This window comes from Platichthys flesus, chromosome 1 (assembly GCF_949316205.1).
Source record: "Platichthys flesus chromosome 1, fPlaFle2.1, whole genome shotgun sequence".
In the NCBI taxonomy this organism is placed as follows: Eukaryota; Metazoa; Chordata; class Actinopteri; order Pleuronectiformes; family Pleuronectidae; genus Platichthys; species Platichthys flesus.
The window spans coordinates 3110330-3130566 of record NC_084945.1 but is presented as its reverse complement, the minus strand read 5'-3'; the positions used below and the strand labels follow the sequence as shown (position 1 = coordinate 3130566).

Genomic DNA, 20237 nt, shown 5'->3' with positions numbered 1-20237 from the left:
AAGAAGGGAAAAATCTTTAATTATAAGCAGAGTGGCTCAATGAAGTGTGTAAAGAGGCTTCAGTCAGAGCCTTTTAAAGACTTAAATTCATTTTGCATCGTCCCAGTAAACTCACGGAAGACGGATGAGGCCGGCGGGGCGATCTCAGGCAGGAAGGAGGAAAACGTGCTAGGACATGAAGAGAAACACGAGGAAAAGAGCCAGTTAGTGTGTTTTAGCTTTAATTTTATACGACATGTTAATCAGGAGGGGCCACGTAAGTAATGGTGCATGATGATGAGCGGTCTGAGCTTCTCTAAGGGCCTCTCAGGTTAAACTGGACCTTAAAGTTAAACACCTTTGAACCAAGGATTCATAAAACAAAAAGATTTACTTTATCAACCAAACGTTCATTCATTTAAATAAGCGGTTCAATCATGTTATGTGAAATAAAAGACGCTCAGAAGGAGGTAATCTCATGTTTTAATATTTTTAATGTACAGAAACATTCTTTACATTCAAAACATATGAATCAAGTATTTAACTCCCCTACTGTCATATTTAAAAAAAAGGTCTATATCTGCTGAGCTACGTGAGGGTGGATGTCACTAGAGGCTGTAGGTCTGCTTCCTGTCTCGGAGCTCGAGGGTGACGAGCAGCGAGCGAGGATCCTTCTTGTTCTTACGCACGGTGATCTTCCCCTGGAGCTCCTCCCCTAAAGAAAAACAAGCAAGGACAGAAAGACGGGGACACGTCAGAGCACGGTCCAGTCTCTAGAAGTTCACTTTGAATGAGAAGCAGGACTCAGACAATGGAACGTTGACCGTAAGACAAATGGAAAAATAAGGAAATTAAAGAATAAATAACAAGAGCACAGAGAAAATAAAGCAATAACAAAGATAAACACAAAACCGGTAAATAAGGTGAAGTCTCTACTGTGATGCTTGATCTCTCAATACGACAGGACTGTCCACAGGCTGCAACTGAACATATTTTTAATAGGTCACGAAAATGAATTTATCAGTAATTTCCCCAAAATAACAGCAAACAAAAATATAACTCAACCAGGACTGAGTAGAGAATTTGTAGGAAACTATCTTCAGCAGTGGAATAATCCATATTTTCATTCCCCTTGAAGGAAGTGCAACTAAATACAACTGTCAATTTGAAGTCCAGCTGAAAACAACCCAAACTGTGTCTCTACATCCAAAGCGTGAAAAAGCCACGGAGCGGTTTCCCTGAGTCAGAAGTCGATGAGCGTGTTCGTAAAGAAAAAGGGAAACGATGGAGAGAACTCCTCCTGCCGCCCTGCAGCAGTACAGTGCTGCTGAGCTCAGGCCTCTGCAGCAGCAGCCGAGACGCACCGGCGCTCATAGAAATGATGATGTGTGTAAAGGGAACGTGGTTTAATGTATGTTAATAAGCAAAAGGATCCAGATGGCGTCGAGAGGAGGGAAGAGAGCGTTTACAGTACGAGGGGCGAGCGAGAGGCCGGGAGAAGACTCCGATGATGATGATGATGATGATGCATAATCACTCTGATTATCTTCACGTTTCACTGCTGGAGGTAAATGAATGTTTATCCGAATGCCAAACAAGCATACCCCCCCACACACACACACACACCTCCTCCCCCCTCTGTGTGCCACGCTCCCAGGCGCTGGAGGTTAGAGGAGGACGGGGAGTGGAAAAAAATGCTGACTGTGGCGCTTCACTCGGAGACAAAGCGTCCGCCATCACACGGCTGAGGCGTTTACAACACGCCAGCTTCTTCAGGAGTTAGAAATAAATGAATAAGAGCTCATATCTTAATGGAGCAGATATAAAGTCTTTATAGAATAGAATAGAATAGAAGAGAAAGCCTTCATTGTGACTGTGTTGTGTAAAACACGATGAAATTCAGAGAGAAACTCCCGGTCGGCGGATTGAAGTTGAAGAAAACACATTGTGCAAATTGCATCATGCAGTTAAAACAAATCTAATATGGATAAAAAAAAACAAATAAATATAAAGTCTTGTGTTGGTGAGTTTGCTGCAAAAAAAAGAAATCTGAGGAAACTTTACAACGAGCATATTAAACTTTAAAATTAATAACGTTAACGTCGTTAGTTAAAAAGTTCGATACACTTCCTCGTTTAATTTGCACACAACACAACATTCAGATTTCTCTTTCTCGACCTGCCGAGTTTCAAAAGGTGCGGCCTCTTGTGAGACAGTGTTGTATGACAGTGAGACAGTGTTGTGTGACAGTGAGACAGTGTTGTGTTGCCCTCACTCCATCACAGACCTAATGAACTGGGCGAGTGAGTCAACTGGAGCAACACACGTGTGGTTTCTAACACACGGCTGGTGTCAGTCTCAGAGTTAATGTGTGATCCTGACCAAAGCTCCTCTTTGCTCCTTTCAGATCTTTAACTGTAAGTGAGCAGATCCTCACTCATTGATCAACTTGACATATTTAACCGGTGCTCTACACTCAATAAACACATAATTAACAAGTTAACACAAGTTTAAGCAAATTAACTTTAGTTTAAAAGTTAAATCTGTCATTTTAAAAACCTTAACTCAACACTTTGTAGATTTAGCTGAGTATGAAGATCATCTGTCTGACTGGACGAGGAGCGTCTGATCCAAATAAGAACCCAGTGAATTTGTCTTTGCTTTGCGTTCTCTTATTTTGAAGGAGGTGACACTAGGTGGCCTCGGTTCGGTGTCAGCTGCAGACGGGGGAGTCCCGGTGCTCGTGGGAGGCAGCGGGCGGCTGCAGTCCAACTCCAGCTGGCTCAAAAAGGTCAAAGGAATAATTGCTTGACCTTCTGTAACATTTTGTTAAAACAAATCTGACGGAGGGAAAGAGGATTGGGACAAAAGAGCTAAACAACTTTGCAGCGAACTGTCCGTCTGATTAAAGAACGGGAAACCTCGGGCGTGCTGAGTCGTGGTGCGACTGTAGATGCTCTGCTGTAATCAGTCAGACCAGACTCCCAGTGGAAGAGGGTCCTCTGCGCCTTCAGTAAACTGGCCACTCGGTTGCTGGGAGAAAGAGTTAACCATGTGTGGAAATGAGTCGGGGACTGGAGCAGCGCCTTCACCACCACGTCGTACATCAACATGCCAGTGTCATTAAGCCCAGCCGGGCCCACAGACACAGCCTCCTCAGCCGAACACGGCCTCACTCCATGAAATTACACCGGGGATACGCACATTACAGCGATTTCATTTAAACCGTTTTCATCTACGTTGCAGCCATTTGGCTCATACTCCACATATCTGCACTTCCACACAGGGACACAGGGACTAAGCTGCAGGTCTCTTTCCTTTTCACTTTACATTTACTGGAACTGCCTGAAAATCATATTTGGGTTTCAATTTACATTTACCTAGAAAGAGGAACTAGTGGGATCCTCCTGACGTGGCAAGTTTAGATATTAATGCTTAATCATTGGCATAAATAGAGCAAAAGACTAGAATGGAAAGTAGTGTGCATACATCCCACATGGCCCAACAATAGATGTCTGTTCCCTAAAGCAAGATCCACACAGTACTTCCAGGGAAGAAGGAGAAAATATCTCATAATGTTAAAGAAAGCGATGAAGTCACAGATCCTGGTTCCTTCTTGACCTTTGTCCCATTTCTTTGGGGTTGAGCTTTACTGGCCTACATCCTGAACGCCTTTAGAAACTTTATATTATTAATTGTCACCTGAATTGACAATGGACCCAAGGGTTTGTGGTAAATGTTTCATTTCTCCCTTCTCCCCACTTAAACAGATCCACGCCAACTTCATTCTCGGCCAGCTTCACTTCCTTCCACCTAATTTGGAAATCCACTCGTTTGTTTTCATTGTGATCCTGCTGACGCTCGAACCAGCCGACAGACGGGGCTGAGCAGACGCCCTCAGAGGTAATGACCCCACACGAGTGGATTATTCTCATATAAAACAGCAGACATTCATATTTGACCTCCTCCCCGACGCGGCACTGAAGCTTGTAGCCGCATTTCAGCCTCATCGCTCTGACGTCCTCCCTCTCTTTCCAATCTGCCTCCATTTAATCTGTTTTTACTCCCCAGGCCTTTTTCCCTGCTCAGTGCAGAACTAGGAAGTGGAGCTGATGGGCTGTATATCCCGGGACCCGGTCCGCAAGCACATGACCAACCCAAGGGTTGAGTTATAGCTCTGAAAAACTTGAAGCTTGGCTCCGCCCGCTGCTGTTCGACAGTTCAAGGACCTTCGGAGTTCAAATGAGCCAGGGTGGGGGGGAACGAGGGGGGGGGGGGGGGGGGGGGGGGACGAGGGGGGGGGGGGGGAGGGTGTTTAAACTCAGCCAGGACAGACGAGGGCAGGAGGAAGATTTAAGAAAAGGTGCACAGCGCCGCCTGGAAAAGGGTTGGCGAGTGGGCGGGAAGAAGTCCACCTGACCGACCAATGACGGCCCCCGACAAGGACGCACCCCCCCCCGTGCTGCGGCGGCGGCTCTGCGCAGGTAAACCAGGGCGACGCCTCCCTCCGAGGAGCAGGGGACAAGTGTGACCTCCTTTCTGGGATGAACATTAGGCTGGTAGGACTGGGGAAGAGGAGCCTCCTCTACAATACTGGAGCTACACAAACACACCGGAGCATGACAAATGATCCGCTGGTTAATTTATTACGCTGCCAGGCAGGAGGATTCGCGGGGATGTTGGGTTCCAGCCCGCTGCGTGCCCCCCCCCCCCCCCCCCCCCGGCACCTCCCACAGAAGCTCAGCCACAGAGTTAATTACTGCTGCACTCGTACAAACACATCAAATAGGATTCGCTCTCTGCCACGATAAATCACCACGGACAGAGTCTGTATTAAAACAAACCACTGGATGTTTAGTAGAGGGGGGGCCCGTGTCGGCAGCCAATCACAGCTGCAGGTAGTTCTACAGTCCACAGCCGGGGGGGAAAGGCCGCGTTAAGAGAGAGTGTGTGTTTAAGAGAGTTTTGTCATCTTCAAGGTGACTTTAGGAAGTTTTTAGTACTGAAGTATGCAGGAGCTCTAGTGTGTGAAGGAGTGGTGTGTGTGTGTGTGTGTCTGTGTGTGTGTGTGTGTGTGTTGTAAAGTGCACCATAGGAGCATAGCAGGCAGCCGGTGAATGCTCTTAAAAAGTCCATTTTTGGTTTACGGCCCCTGGAGGAGGCAGGGGACCGTCAGGGTGCCGGGGTAGAGCGAGCACATCAATAACCTACTGCTCTCTCTCTCTCTCTGTGTCTCTCTCTCTCTCTCTTGCCTTTTCTTCTTCTTCTTCTTCTTTTAACTCTTCCTCTGCTCAATCTGCCTGGTTCAAAAATACAGTACTCGAGCAAGAGTGACGGATCTTTGCAAACTTGATATTAGCTTTTACATAAACAAGGCTCATTAGCTCAAACTGTGAATGTGTTTGTGTGTGTGTGTGTGTGTGTGTGTGTGTGTGTGTGTGTGTGTGTGTGTGTGTGTGTGCCAAAGCTGTCGCGTCACTTTTGACCACGTTAAGTCCAGAGCCAAGATGTTCAAGGTTCGAAGACAAGAACATGTTTATTAAGTTAGGAAATAAGAACAAACCAGTTAATACCAATCAATCACTCTCTCCAGTATCTGTTGGCCAATCCTGGACCAATCAACTATGAGGGATGACCACAAACGACTCAAAAAGTAAATGTGGTAATTTGTGTTTTCAAACAATGTGAGTAAATGTGATTTCTAGAGAAATGTGCGGTTGTAAAACGCTTCCCGTCATCAACAGCGAGGAAGAGCGAGTTCCCTCTTCGCAAAAACTTCCAGGAATAAAAATGAACTAAAGAGCCGGAAGACACAAAGTGAAATCCTGCACCTGATCGTCCAATCAAATCCATCTCTGCTCCGCTTCGCAGTCTCTTGTACCTACGCACGCCGTTAGCATAACGTCGCCCTGGGGCTCTCAGACCCGGCTGCGTTTATCTGACTCAGCGGAGCTCGGAACCTGAGATAGCGTTTGAGCAGAGTCACAGGATTTGAGGTTCTTATCGAGCTTTGGCTTCACGTCGAGCGCCTTCGCTCCCGTGCAGGTCGTTTATTACAGTGGCCTCCATCTGATCTGTGGTCAGTGAGGGGACAGGCGGCCGCGAGCATCATCCATCCCCACATCAGCGTCCACGATTATTATGATAACACCAACAAGCGGCCGGTGCTCACAGCAGGAACAGGAGCTTCCACACAACAAATAAAATAACAAGGGATATTTGTCTTATTTAATTAATCAAAGCCGGATAAGATCAGACACATCAGGGTCACGTGAAGGAGCTCGAGAGACGAAGAGGAGAGAACTAGTCTACGATGAAGAGGCAGCAACTTTTGCTGAATGAGTTCAACCAATAAAGTTTCAAACAATATATCGGTTGGAAGTAGAAAGAAGGATATGAACCACGTAGGTTATTTATTTCCCATATATTTTTCAGGGTCGGCCGGTTGGGTTTTCCTTTTTGTTGGTATTAGCTCATCTCTGAAGGAGCGTTCTCAGCGATTCGCCCCATTGCATTTAATACAAGTCATTTATTTTACACACTTTTCAAATTTACAAGTTGATATATTGTGTGTATTTGTAAAATACAGATAATTCAGTTCATTAAGTACAAAAAACATCAACACAAACTTATACACACCAGGCAGATATCCCATTATCCAACATTAGAGAGATTATAATCACTTGTGGTTGTAGTTGTGGTGTGAGTTTAAAAAAATGTAAATTAAGGAGAGAGATGTTCTTTATATTCTGAGCACTAACCCTAGCCATACCACATTCTGCTGATGATGACATTTTAATTATCAGCCGACACCGGGTGAGGTGAACTTCATAAAGAGCGAATGTCGAGTTTTGAAAACGACAGAAACTTATTTCCGAGAACATCCTCACGCTAACCTGCGGCACTTAATAACACTGTAATCTGCTGACACAGCCTTTCTATAAATATTACCGCCGGCCATTTACAAAGAGCTCGGCGTGTAACGTGTCGGGATTCAGACGCCTGCCACCGCCTATCAGATAGAGTTCTACATGCAGTCCCTGATGGCTGCGCGTGATTGGTCGTGATCTCCCGCTGTCTCTGCGGGAGACAGATAACGGGCGTCAACCAGCCTGACCCCCCCCCCACCCACCCACAGACAGATTACCAGGCCGCAGCTCGCTATGACAAACCGGTGGGGCCTAATAAAATCATGTGAAAACACAGAGCTGAACCCGACCACACGTGTAGAAGGCGTGTTGGCTTCACTTGGGATCTGCATGGTTACTGACCTGCTTGGACAGACATGGGCGTGTCCAGCAGGAACACAGTCTGTTTCCAGTGCGTCTTCGTGACCTGAGGACTCGTGGAGAACGTCACCTGGTGCAGAGAGAACACAATTCACAATGATGCTAATTCTACAGTCAACAAAAAACAACTTCTTGATGTTCAAGGACACAAGATCTGGTTAAAATTATTTCCATTTGAAAACCCAAAGCAATGAGCCCAGAGTTAAAAGTTCAAGGACCTGACAGTCTTAAGATTTAAATAGAACATCATAGAATCATTATTAGTTCGGCCTACATCACAAATAACACTTATCTCTACTGTATTTACACTGTTACACTGTCCCCCCCCTCAGCTCCCGGTGGAGATGGTAATTTACTGCATCATCCGCAGCACACAGCCTGAGTCTCAGGTACAAGAGGAAGTGCAATCAAGAGGCAGGTGTCTGTGCTGCTCACGGAGCTGTGCATCGGCTGTTCCAGGCGGCTGGCTCTGCCGGGTAAGTGCTTATATCAGCAGTCGGCTAGGACGCCTGTCGATTGCCAGCGAACGCCTCGGGGAGGAGGAACATGCTAAAGCGTGAACATAATTGAGTTTCCGTTAAATGGCTCGGGCTGCTGCCGCCGCTGCTTACCTTGTTGCCGCAGCCTTTGTCGAAGAAAATGTCAAAGTAGCCGACAACTGCCTGCAATGAAAATATGAGGGGTGTGTTAGAATGTGACAGAACAATAAACCCCTGGATTTGTTTGACTACACTGCGACGGTGGCATTCTGAGCTGGGAGAGAAGCAGAGGGCAGAACTGGACTCTGGGTTTTTAATGAGGTAAATGAGCTGCTGGGTTTTAGGGAATAAGGGAGTAAATAAGAACTGCTTCTCTATTGTGCAAGAGGACTGTGTGTGTGTGTGTGTGTGTGGTCAGGAGAACTGGAGGAGAACATCCTGTAACAGATGTGTTTCGATACGACTCATAAAAAAACTGTGGTCTCCTTCAAACCTCCTCCTACTTCTCAAAACCAGCTCGGTGTCTCATGTGCTCCCTCTCCCCTACACTGGGACACAAAAGAAATACATGATGAGGCAGCCGCTGAAGCAGTTCTGCTGACAATAATAATAATGCAAATATATATATATATATATATATATATATATATATATATATATATATATATCTTGGAGCTTGGGACATGAAATTAGCAAAGGTGGCTTTTCTGGTGACAGCGTTGCAAGAGGAGTCAGTAAAGGAAAATAAACCATGTGGCTTTATCCCAAGGGATATGAATGTGCAGGCATCTGACTAATAGCCACCAGGACAATAAGAAGGCACCAGCAGGTATTCTGAAGGATTGTTTTGTTAGTGAGAGAGGTGGAGCGGGGGATAGAGAGAGAGAGAGAGAGAGAGAGAGAGAGAGAGAGAGAGAGAGAGAGAGAGAGAGAGAATGGTCAGGAGCTGCTGAATGAATGATTTTACTCATTTAAGCAGAGTGTAGAAGATGATGTGTTGGTCAGCGTTGGACTAACACATGGACCCTGAGAGATTTGTGTTCCCACAGCAAAGAGAAAGCGGCTTCATGCTTCTTGAATGTGATCTCATGACGCGTTCAGGGACACATTTGGTCCTGTTCAGACCTGAACTTGGTGCTGATGTGTGATAGGATCCATAAGAACAGATTTTAATACCAGGGCTTCTTCTCCTTCATGCAGGTTAAACACATTTGCATGGGGACATAGTCTGTCTTAGGGATTTGCAGAGGTGTGAACACATGTGAATGAAAACCAATTCACACATCTAAAAAAACAAACGGAGGGAGAGTCTCGGGCCAGAGCGCCTGTAGGTGACCGGTATCCCCCCCCCCCCCCCCCCCAGGCTTGTTTTCCTCCCGTTTCTCCCCCCACTGGAGGAAGAGAGGCACTCTATCAATCTCAGGAGCGCACTTGTAGTGGCAATGATGCAGAACTAATAGCTTTTAATCCTGACGCAGCTGACAACTTGGAGGCCAGCTCTCCAAGACAAAGAAGAGCCGAATCAATGAGAGGGAGGGAGGGAGCGAGGGATGGGGAGAGAGAGAGAGAGAGAGAGAGAAAGAGAAAGAGAGAGAGGGAAGGACAGAGGAGAGGAGGAGAGAAAGAACATGAAAACATACAGAGGAAATTTAAAGGGAGGTAAGGAAAGAGCAGGGGAGGGCTAGTGGCTCCAAGGTGGTGATGATGGTGGTGTGTGTGTGTGTGTGTGTGTGTGTGTGTGGGGGGGTATTGGTTTGTATCACTCGGAGAAGTAGAAACACAAAAACCCATCTGTTCACATCTCCTGTAAAAGTTCCACATTGCATTTTAATATTTCATCCTAAGAGAGATATTTGTCTTTGTGATGCATCTACACACAAACACACACACACACACGCACTTCGCACACAAATGCAGACTTGGTGATCAGGGAAGCTGTGTTCGACACACACCCCCCTGCACCGAAGCTTCAATCAACCTTTATTGACTCAGACAGGCAGGGGCGGCACCGCGAGCTCACAGCTAAACCACCAGAAAGGAACCCAAAGAGGATGAAAGAGCATGTCACCCCAATGCAATTATGGCATTTAATGAACGTTGCAGAGACGCTCGGTGCCGAGGTAATTAGGAAATTAGCCGTAATTACTCGTGAGGAAGAGCGGCCTCACCTCTCTCAGCCGGCGAGGCCGAGATCAGCCTCATCCCGATGACAACGCCTTGTAAGCCAGATTGATTGTCACTTCTGCGTCGTGCAACTTTCCCGGCGCGGTGAGACGGGTGATTAAGATTTAGGCCACAGAGTGAAACTTGCAAATAGAAAAAAGCAGTGGAGAAGCTCGGCGCCTCGCTGCCCCATTAAAATCTCATTTAAAAAGGCGAAAAATAAAAAAATAATAAGTACCGGCCTCACACATAAAACACAAAAGATGTGAAAGTGCTCAGATAAACAATAAAGACCTTGATGCTTCACACATGATATATAGTGGACCACAGGGTTTTAATGGTTGTCACTGGGCAGAGTTTGTCCAACTTTTTAACTCACTCGATAAAACGACCCAGTAGGAATGAAACTTTCTGTCCAGATGGGGATTGAAGACTGTGATTCAACAGTGAAGGAGGTTTCATCCTCAGATCATAAGGATTAAAACACCGTTAAACTAGAAGAGCGCCCTGGAGGGGGGGACACCTGGGCCAAGGCTGACAGCCTCGCGCCAAAATGTATAAATACAAATCCTGGATCCACCAATGATTCTAATTCCTCGGGTCCCAACACTCCTGGAAACCAGTTAAGCAATTTCAGAGTATTCCTGCTGACAGACACACATCACTACTAATGAGTGTTAACCACGACCAAGGGCCAACAGTCCCCTCAAATAAATCACTTTTAAAGTCACCAGATCCATAAAATTATTATTATATAAAAAATAATTATAATGATAAATAACAAGATCCAGGATTTATTCTCGGAGAAATCAACAGAAATGTTGAATCCCAGTTGCGTGGTCCAGTAGTTCTTGTGTAATCCTGCAACCTAACAAACGCAGAGGGAAACATCAACTCTCTCTAGCTTCTACATCTTCTGTTTCCTTCACCATCTTCCTGCCAAGTAGAGACTCTCAGAAGCTAATTAGCTCATTCCTAGCAGCCAGAGGCCGGTTCTCTGAATAAGGCTGATAACAGACCTAACACAGGCTGGACTAAACAGGAAATGTGCTATAAAACAAAAAGATGAGCCACAACAGGCAACAACAACAAAAGAAAATCTCCAAAGAGATGCTGAGCTGATACCTGATAACTCATTTGTCTTGGTTTAAATGTTGATGGCAAAAAGTATTATGGAATGCAGTCTGTTTTTTACACTTTAGAATAATCAGAAAACTCAAATTAAAGAATGTGTTGTGTAAAATGTGTGTTCCCGTGTGTGTTTCTTGTGGGGGGGTTAGGGTTAGAGAGACAGATAGAGAGACACGGACACGGAGAAGAAAGGGAAACTTAACGCACAGGGACACGTACACACAGCCACACAACCACAAACAGGACAAATTAGAGTGAGCGTTTTTCATTTTCATCAGCGTTTAGCCTTGGGCCCCGGCTCTGTCGGCGGTTAGTGATGACGTCGGGCTTCTTGACGGCCCACGGACGAGGCCCCGCAACGCTGCGGCTCTCCGGCCCCCCCGTTCTCCGGGAAGAGCGCCGGGAAAATTAATAATTATCATCATGGATAACACCAACAGGGAGCAATTCATCATCGCTCCCCTTTTGCCTGGCTGTGTGTCAGCGAGCCGCGTGGCCGGGCCAGATACTATTATACGACTGTGTGGAGGGGGGGGGGGGGGGGAGGAGGGGTGGTTAAGGGGAGGGAATTTGGGAGGGGCACCGAGGGTAAAGGAGGGTGGGGGCGGGGGGGAAAGAGGGCTAATGCACTTTTGATGGGGTTTATCCAGGCGTGGAGGCTTCAAGCACGACCACATCACGGGAAGGTTGGTGTGAATCCAGCCCCCCCCCCACCACCATCCCCTGCGTCACTCCTCCCTGCTTCCTCTCCAGTGAGGTGGAGTACGAATCCACCTCAGCTGCAGCCCACCTCCTGTCGGTGATCCTCACTGGTGAAGCCTCTCAGACAAATAACTGTACTGTGACCGTGGGAGAAGATCCAGAGGTCCAGAGTCAAGCTGACCTGAGATCAGCTGCATCGCTGAGCTCTGATCAGGTGATTTCAAGGTAAAAGAGAGAAACAAGAAACTGAACACACTCTAGAGTCCATGAATCCATGAATTTAGTTTTTAGCAGATTCCCATGAAGATCATTCAATCTATGGCGATCAGACGGGTGCGAGCGCATGTACAGAATCCATGTCCGCAGACTAAAGACTGATGACAGAACTGCATTATGGGTATGTGCACAACTTCAGCTGACACTATCAAGTCTGACCACGTGGACAGTAACAACTTTATGGACACACGTGGCAAATATGGCTGCACAATAAAAATAAATAAAAAACAGGTTCATAATGAAACTGCGGCAGGACAGCTGGCAGAATACCACAATAAAAGGGAAACTCTGCTTTGACGTGGCAGATAACCACGAAACCTGGTGGAAGGAAGTACCCTTTCAATCTAAAAGGATCTGTTCTTCTTCGGGTTCCTGTATTTGCGCGTGTTGTGACTTTTCCAGCGCACATGTCGTCAAATTCATGAAGATGTTTCTTAATTTGCTGAGCTCTCACTGTCACCGACAGCTGGGCCTTGGCGGAGGTGTGTTCACTCTTTTCCAGTTTCCTGTTCTATTCTGCCATGACAACTTTTTCCTCACCACCTTTGTTGCCGAGATTTGGGAGCAAACCTGATTTGAACTAGAAAGAACTTAAACTGACGGAGTAAACCTGAAATCAAATAATACGGTGAACTGGAAAAAGCCAGAGAAGCGTTCCTTATTGACCGTCAGCTGATACCACACCTCTGAATCCTAGGTAAGGATATACAGAGGGAGTATTTTTCCATTAACAGATCCCTCCCTAATGTGCTGAACTTGTCCTTGAAGTTGACGAGTGCCTACCCTGTCAGTCCAGAAGGCCGCACCCCCCCCCCCCCCCCCCTACCCCCACACAATTTAAATTTGATGGAAAGTAGCTTGGAGATGGATTGCAGAGATATTTTTTTGCGCTACAGTAGCTACGTCAGCAGCAGCTGAGACAGAGGTGTTAAAATTAATTACAGACAGAAACTTCTTCTCTCCTGCCACGCCATCAGCATACATCATTTCCAGCCTCCGGGGGGGGGATGAGGCACTCGTGTTTCCTGTTTTACAGTTCAGGTAAATTGATTCGTGGAACAGAGCAAAGGATACAGATGTAGATGAACAGAGAGAAGTTCTGAGTCGAGTTTTAAGGAAAGTTTCAGCAAAAAAAACCTTGAATTTGGAAAGTAACCTCACCCCTTCACCTTTTTCACTTTTTGTTTTGTTGCAGCCTCATGAGGAAAGTTTTAAATCTTCAATCTACACAAAATACCCCATAATAACATTTAGTATTCAGTTATTGCTACGATGATGTTTTACTGAAGTGGCTCCGATTTCCTTTGATCGTCTTTGAGATGTTTCTCCATCTTGATTAGCTTCGCCCCCGAAAGCCCCAGAGGCCAGAACTCTTATCCACGATTGTTGCTGCTTCATTTTTGTAGAATTTGTGGAAGTGGAGATGTGTCGTCCATCTTTTGTATCGACCACGTCTGCTACCAAGGACCTTCTCCACTGACTGCTCAGTTATACTGGAAGGCCGGCACTGGGAAGAGTCCTGGTTGGTTCGAGCTTCTCACAATTAAGAACTGCTGAGGCCACAGTGGCTCCTGGGAACCTTCGAAGCAGCAGATCTTTTTTCACCGCCCTTCCACAAATCTGTGTTGAGCTCACAACAGTTTGGTGACTTGGTTTTGGCTCCGTTGTGCTTTGTCAGCCGTGACAACGTGTGTATAGACAAGTGTGTGTGTGTGTTTCCAAATCATGTTCACAGGGAATTTACCACGTTGACATCAAGGTGTAGAAACATCTGTGTCAACTTGATTTTTACAGTTTTTCTGTATTTGCAAACGTATACAAAATTTGCGTTTGGCTTCACAGGCAGACGAGATGTAAACGAGGCACCGAGCTCGTGTGAGACGTAAAAAGAGGAGGCAAGGAGAGGAGGGATAACACAAAGCAGGAGCAGGATGATTTGTCTTGTGCGTGATCGGCGCAGACGCAGGGGTTGTGCTGTTCATTTAATGCAAGGTTAGGCAGGCTGAGCTGATGAATGGACTGTCGGCCAGAGAACAAAAGCAGGCGCTCCATCACAAGATGGGAGAAGCAGCCGCTCACCGATCCCCAAAGTACTGGTCCAGGAGCGATTTACCCTTCACACATCCTAACCTTAACTACTACCCAGGAGCTGTAGCCAATGCTGACTACAGATCAGTATCTTTATGGGTAACTTCGCCCGACTCCTGCACGTCGATGAGTCATCTCTAAAATCTGGGACAAACAGGCTGGATGTTGGATGTGATGCTTTACACACAGGATATCTGCATTGTAAATCCCTGAAGAGACACACCTCTGTACCACACGAGTAAGATCCCATCATCTGTTCTGCTGCAGCCGAGCTCACGACCGGACTTACAAATCCCAGAAATAGAAAGTAGTCGCTTTCAATTACTGGGCGAAGAGAAGACAGGAAAAATGAGAGGATGTTTACAAATCCCATTAAATCCACCGGCCTTACCCAGGGAGCACAGGCCAGATAATAACCACCTATTGATTAACCATTAAACTGACACACCAGACAGTGCAGTCACACTGCAGCACGGCACAAAGCCGCTCCAACACAAAAGGCCTCTCGTGCAGACACATCACTTCTCCCGCCGCTCGCAGCTCGCTACTGGGAGAAAGAGAAATGTGGCCGAGACGCTGGAGCAAGTTCAGGGGAGGCTGGTGGGGAAGAGTTTTGGGTGTGTGCGTGTGTGTGTGTGTGTGTGGGGGGGGGGGGGGGGGGGGGTTAACGGTGGCTGCTATCACCTTTAATAAACCCATAAACCATGCACCATGCTTTGCCGCCTGTAGCTGACCCTTACTGAGGACACCCACTTCCATTTTATGCCACAGAGGATTGTGTTGTCATTGGACAAGTGCAGCTACACACCACGACTCAGAGGCTCCGCCGGGTTTCAGATGAGTCATGGGACGCTGGCAAGGGGTCTCGGGGGGTAAATGTGGTAAATTATCAGCATTTGATTGTCTGATAGCAGGATTACGCAAAAACTACAGAAGCCTGGTGGAATGATGCTGGAGGAATCAGGGAAGAACCCATTCAATCTTGATGAAACAAATGAATGCGATTTGGGGCAGATCCTGATAAAAATCTGGACCTAATGAATTTAAATGTGGTTTCATAAGGGCGCTGCTGGGCCTTGGCGGAGAGAAGCACCCTCTGGTTCCCCTTTAGTTTTAATTATGAAATGAAATGAGTCTGCTGGTTTTACACCCTCAATTCTAAATAAAAATGTGGATGTTGTTTAAAACGAAAATAACAACAGAATGCAATAATTTTCAAGACTAAGAATATGTGTGGAAGTGCTTGTATTAATGTTTAAATAATACAAAAAAACTGTATTCACACAAAATAAAGATATATAAACTGATTTCTAACCTCATCTATCAGTGAGATGGTTGATTGGATATGAATCATCTCTGTATGAACAGACAAAGTGTTGTGTCATGATGAAAGGGGAAGCAGGAGTGAGAAGGAAAGTTCCACAAAGGCCGGTGAAAACAGATGGCTCATAAAAACAGAAGTGGTCGCACTTTTATGAAAGTACCGTTGCCAAATATGGGAGTTAAGATGACCGAGATTACCGAGAAAACTAACTGACCAAGTCCGCAACCCTTTACCAGAACCCAGCTCCGCCCTGACCTATCTGGTGACTGGAAATGACCACGGGAGTATTTGTTCCTATAGGGTGAAAGGCAATGAAGTAATCGCAATGTAAGGATTATAGATTGTTTTGGGTGGTTTCTTGTTTTCATGCTGTTTGTATGTGTGTCTGCTCGCTCCCATTAGGACCACTGATCCTTCAGGTATCTGTCCCTGGCTGGGCCTCGAACACCTCCACCCACCTGTTTGGTATCAAGCAATAAACTCTCCAAGTGCAATTAATGACCAGTTCAACCAAAGCCTCTCTGTCATATCCATTTCCCCTCAATGTTTTACAGACCACACCAACACTACCACACCCCAAGAGAACCTTAAGGAGCTCTAAGTTTCTAAAGTCAATGCTCTAGACGGTTGAATTGTCCTTTCACAGTGTCTGTTAACCGGAGAGCACACACTAAACTAATCTCCTTTCCTCATACAAATCCTCCCCCCCCTCATTCTTTGATAACCCTTGCTTCGTAAACATTGACCTAACATCGATTGGTCAATGGGAAACATTTGCCACTTTAATTTCCGGACCGATCAGGACTCATGTGTCAGAGTGTCTGTGTTACCCTCTGTAAACAGGTGTGTTTGAGATTATGACAGGACGGTCACCAGTCACCTTGTTGTATGACATGTAATTCAAAGTCACATTAGGCCGGCTGCTCTGATTCAATTTGAAACTCCATTAAATACTCAGCTGACGGACAATCCTCTCAAATCCAGTGATCTATCAACGTGACCCGACTGACGTCTGAAGATCGTTACCTTCTCAAAATATCTCTAATAGATCACAGATTGATGAATAAATGATAAATGGACACAGTGGATGATAAAATGTTTGTTTCAGGTACAAAATAAAAATATTATAGATATCTGGAATATGTCTAAATGTAATCATACATACATATTACATTTTATAAGCTAAAATACTCATAAAAATATTTCATTATCATTTTGATGCTCAAGAACAAATGTTTTAACTTTACATGCTCTTTGAATTTTGCATAGCAACTTGGAAATTGTGGTCCTACACTACCCACTCAGTGTGTGTGTGTGTTTGTGTGTTACTTACAGTGCATTCTGTAGTGTTTGTTATCTTTAAGCAGAAGTCCGTTGCAAACTCCAGCTCAGACAGGCACACTCTGTTACAGTCAAGCGTCTGTTGAAAGTCAAAAGTCAAAAACACAGATCAAACTACACATTGTGATAACTTTCAGAACAATGAGCACAAACATGCATGAGGAAGAAACAAGAACACAAGTTTGAGTTATTCAGACAATCATACAAACAGTGAGCACACCTGTAATTACACTGATGATTCCTGAATAGCCAGGAACTCCTCTAAGGGACCATAGTAACACTGAGCACTGGATTAAGAAGAATAACTTTTTAGTTTTCAATTTGGTATCTTCTAAAATCAACCTTCTCCAACCGTCTGTTAAGAATATATACTTAACCTGACGAGGGTAAACATTCTGTCATGTTAACACCAACAAGATGAAAAAACAGATCCGTTTATTTAAAGGCTCCTTTTATCCTTTACTATAAAAAGGACAAACTGCAAATTCATGTCTCCTTCTCGCCCTCAGGTCCACAGATTTGCAGCGAGTTGAACATAATTCCACTAAAAGGTGCAAGGCTGCGAAGTGCCTTTAGAGAAAGAAGCTGTGGAAACATTACCGGACAATGAGTTCAATGGCGGTGATTGCAAATCTGAAAACAACGAGATTCCACGAACATCTATCGGACTAAAGGCTGCTGTAAAAATTGATCCGTACAGTAACAAGAAAAGAGGATTCACTAAAGAACAGAGCCGCTGTCAGATTAGTCAGGTTGTGCTTTACGGCAGGATGAGAGGGAAGTCTCCCCAGAGCAACATCAGCATTAAGCCCTGTGAGGAGTTACGGCGGCGCAGTAATTAATCTCACAAACACAAGCTTTCACAAGAGTAGAGGCAATAACAGTTAAAGAGACAACAGCTCTCCGAAAAGTAATTTACCATTAACCTAATGTTGCATTAGCAGCAGATTAGCTCCAGTTAACTACGTAGCTAGTTCGGTTCGCAACGAGCTAATCGAAGGAAAACTAAATTAATCACAAATTGACAATCACAAAATAGCTACAGGATAATGCTACGACGAGGCCAGATGAAATATCTCTGTTGATAATTGAAAGCTCACACAGGAGCTGCGTCCTTTAAAAGGTCGAAGCGAGAAAAGGCCGATCTGGTCGATTGGACGATCGCTAACTTGTTCTGTCTTTACCGTTGCATCGTTAGCTACTTTGATCCGCCCAGTTGGTCAAAGAGGGACAAGGCCATTGGATCCTTTGAAATTGAAGGACATATCTCAGAGGCATTGAAATGGGACGGCTAAGCACTTGTCCTCAGATAGCTAACAGCTTCTGTCAGTTGAGCGGCAACTGCCATAGATTTGAGCCGAGAATGGTTGAGCAAGTTCTTAAGCCTGGAAACCAGTTGTTGAGAATCACCACCATCAACACTATCATCTGCCGTCAGACGCCTCACCTAAGAGAAGCATCGTCCCACCCATCGCTTTAGATGTAAATGTGCAGGAATTTATATGGTCAGTGAAGAATGACTAGGCAGAAATAAGTTTAGGATAAAAACCGAAATGGTGCTTGATGGTAAAAAAAAAACCGCTCCTCACCCCTGATTGAAGCAACACTCATGAAAAATTACTCCAACAAGTGTTTAAATTATGACTGAACTTTAAATAAGGCGGCTTCCATCGGTTGCTAGTTAAAGAGTCACGCAGCCAAACAGCCCTATCTGTTACAGAGGGATTTATAATTCCACGAACGGGCTCTCAATTTTACGGAATAGCAGCCAGCCTTAATGGAATGTTATTGGATCGTATCAGCGGGAGGCGATAGATGAGAGTCTGTGTAATTTGGGCAGAGGGGCTGTCTATTTGTCACTGGAGGGGAGAAACTATCGATTACAAGATTCAAATTCCATTATATCAAGTTCTGCCCTCATTCATCACATCCACACTCGGGCGGGGGACATGCTGCTTAGCGGAGAGAGGGCCAGAGAAGTGGTAACGCAATGGAACGAGAGACAAGAGGGGACAAGAGTCGCTGTACGGAAAGATTCAGATGTGGGTGTGTGTGTTCGTGTGTGTGTGTTTGTTTTATCTTTGCGTAATGTGTGTGCACTCCCATCAGCTCGGTGAAAACTGCTCAATCCACAGGAGGCTGAGAGTAATGAAGTTTCCTTAAGAGGAACTTAAACAAGGATTAGATAGATCAATCACCCGGTCCTACGGCAACACACACACGCACGGACACACACGCACAGACACACACACACACACACACAACCCTTAGGGCCCTATCTCTCTCTACAGCTGACTCCTCTCCTTTTCTGTCTAAGTCCTAACAGCTTGGCCTTTACAAACTCTATTCCTCCTTCTTGTGTTGTGTGTTGTTGCTGCACCACACACACACCCAAAAACAAACCCACACACCCACACAACCACACACACACACCCACACACCCACAAACAAACCCCCACACACACACACACACACACACACCAACGCAATGTACGTCTGATAAGTGTGTAAATGATCAGATATTGTGTTGTTTGTGTCATTCACAACGAAATAACTGATGATAACTTAACTAAATGAGTTTTAAACTATACTAAACTATCTTTTGTTTAACATAAGGGCCGATTGCATTTATATATGAGCCGAGTATAAATTGGTAATTATGAAATTGTCAAAGTCTTTTACGCAATAAAAAGTAAAAAATAAAAAAATGACATTCCTCTGATTAATTATTGATGTCTCTGAATTTATGATTTAAATACAATTTAAAGTATTAAAGTTTGCGCAGCTACATTTTGACCCCTTTTATTTGCTAATCAAGCTTTTTAGTAGGGAGGGGAATTTAAAGCAAAAAATATATGACGCAGTAGCTGGGAATTATTTAAACATTATTTATTGCACATTTTAAATTCATGACACATCACTGGTTACGCAAGTTTAACTTATTTTATTTTTATAAAATTACAGAAATTTAACTAAGACTATACCTTTTATTTCATGGAAATGCAACCAGTGAAGTCACCCTTTTTAATTTTTACTATTATTTAAGTAACAATTCATATTTACAAACCTTATTAGCTACTTTAAAATATATGTGTTGTTAAAGGACCTAATTCCACTTATGGAAATCCTACCTGTATGACTGCAGGTTCAGAGATGAGGGCGTCTGCCTTTAACACCTCGACCGAGGCCTCGGGCACCACCGCTTTCTTCATGCACGCCATGTTGAAGCCATACACGTCGTCCCAGAATGCAATGCGGTCCTGGTGCCTCTGCGTGTCGCCCACTGCTGCCAGGCTGAGGTTACAAAGGTCTGGATAGACTGTGGAGAAACAAGAGGGGGGGGGGGGGGGGGGGGGGGGGAAGTCAACTCTTTACACTTGATCTTCTTTCTCCTTTCCGAACACACAGGAGACGTGTCAGTCTGTCGTTGGACCACCGATCTGTCGATGACGGACTCACACTGAA

General features: G+C 45.1%; 1 protein-coding gene across 1 annotated transcript in view; it reads right to left on the bottom strand.

The window, feature by feature from the left end:
* Positions 1 to 455: 455 nt before the first annotated feature.
* The window catches only part of prmt3 (protein arginine methyltransferase 3), a 45558-nt gene continuing 25776 nt past the window's right edge, over positions 456 to 20237 (bottom strand). The window contains exons 12-16 of the mRNA XM_062392443.1: positions 19904 to 20091; positions 16765 to 16851; positions 7880 to 7930; positions 7251 to 7338; positions 456 to 694 (exon numbers count right to left, since the gene is read on the bottom strand). Coding sequence (XP_062248427.1) covers positions 588 to 694; positions 7251 to 7338; positions 7880 to 7930; positions 16765 to 16851; positions 19904 to 20091 — 521 coding nt within the window. The 3' untranslated portion in view covers positions 456 to 587. The remainder of the gene's footprint in view (positions 695 to 7250; positions 7339 to 7879; positions 7931 to 16764; positions 16852 to 19903; positions 20092 to 20237) is intronic.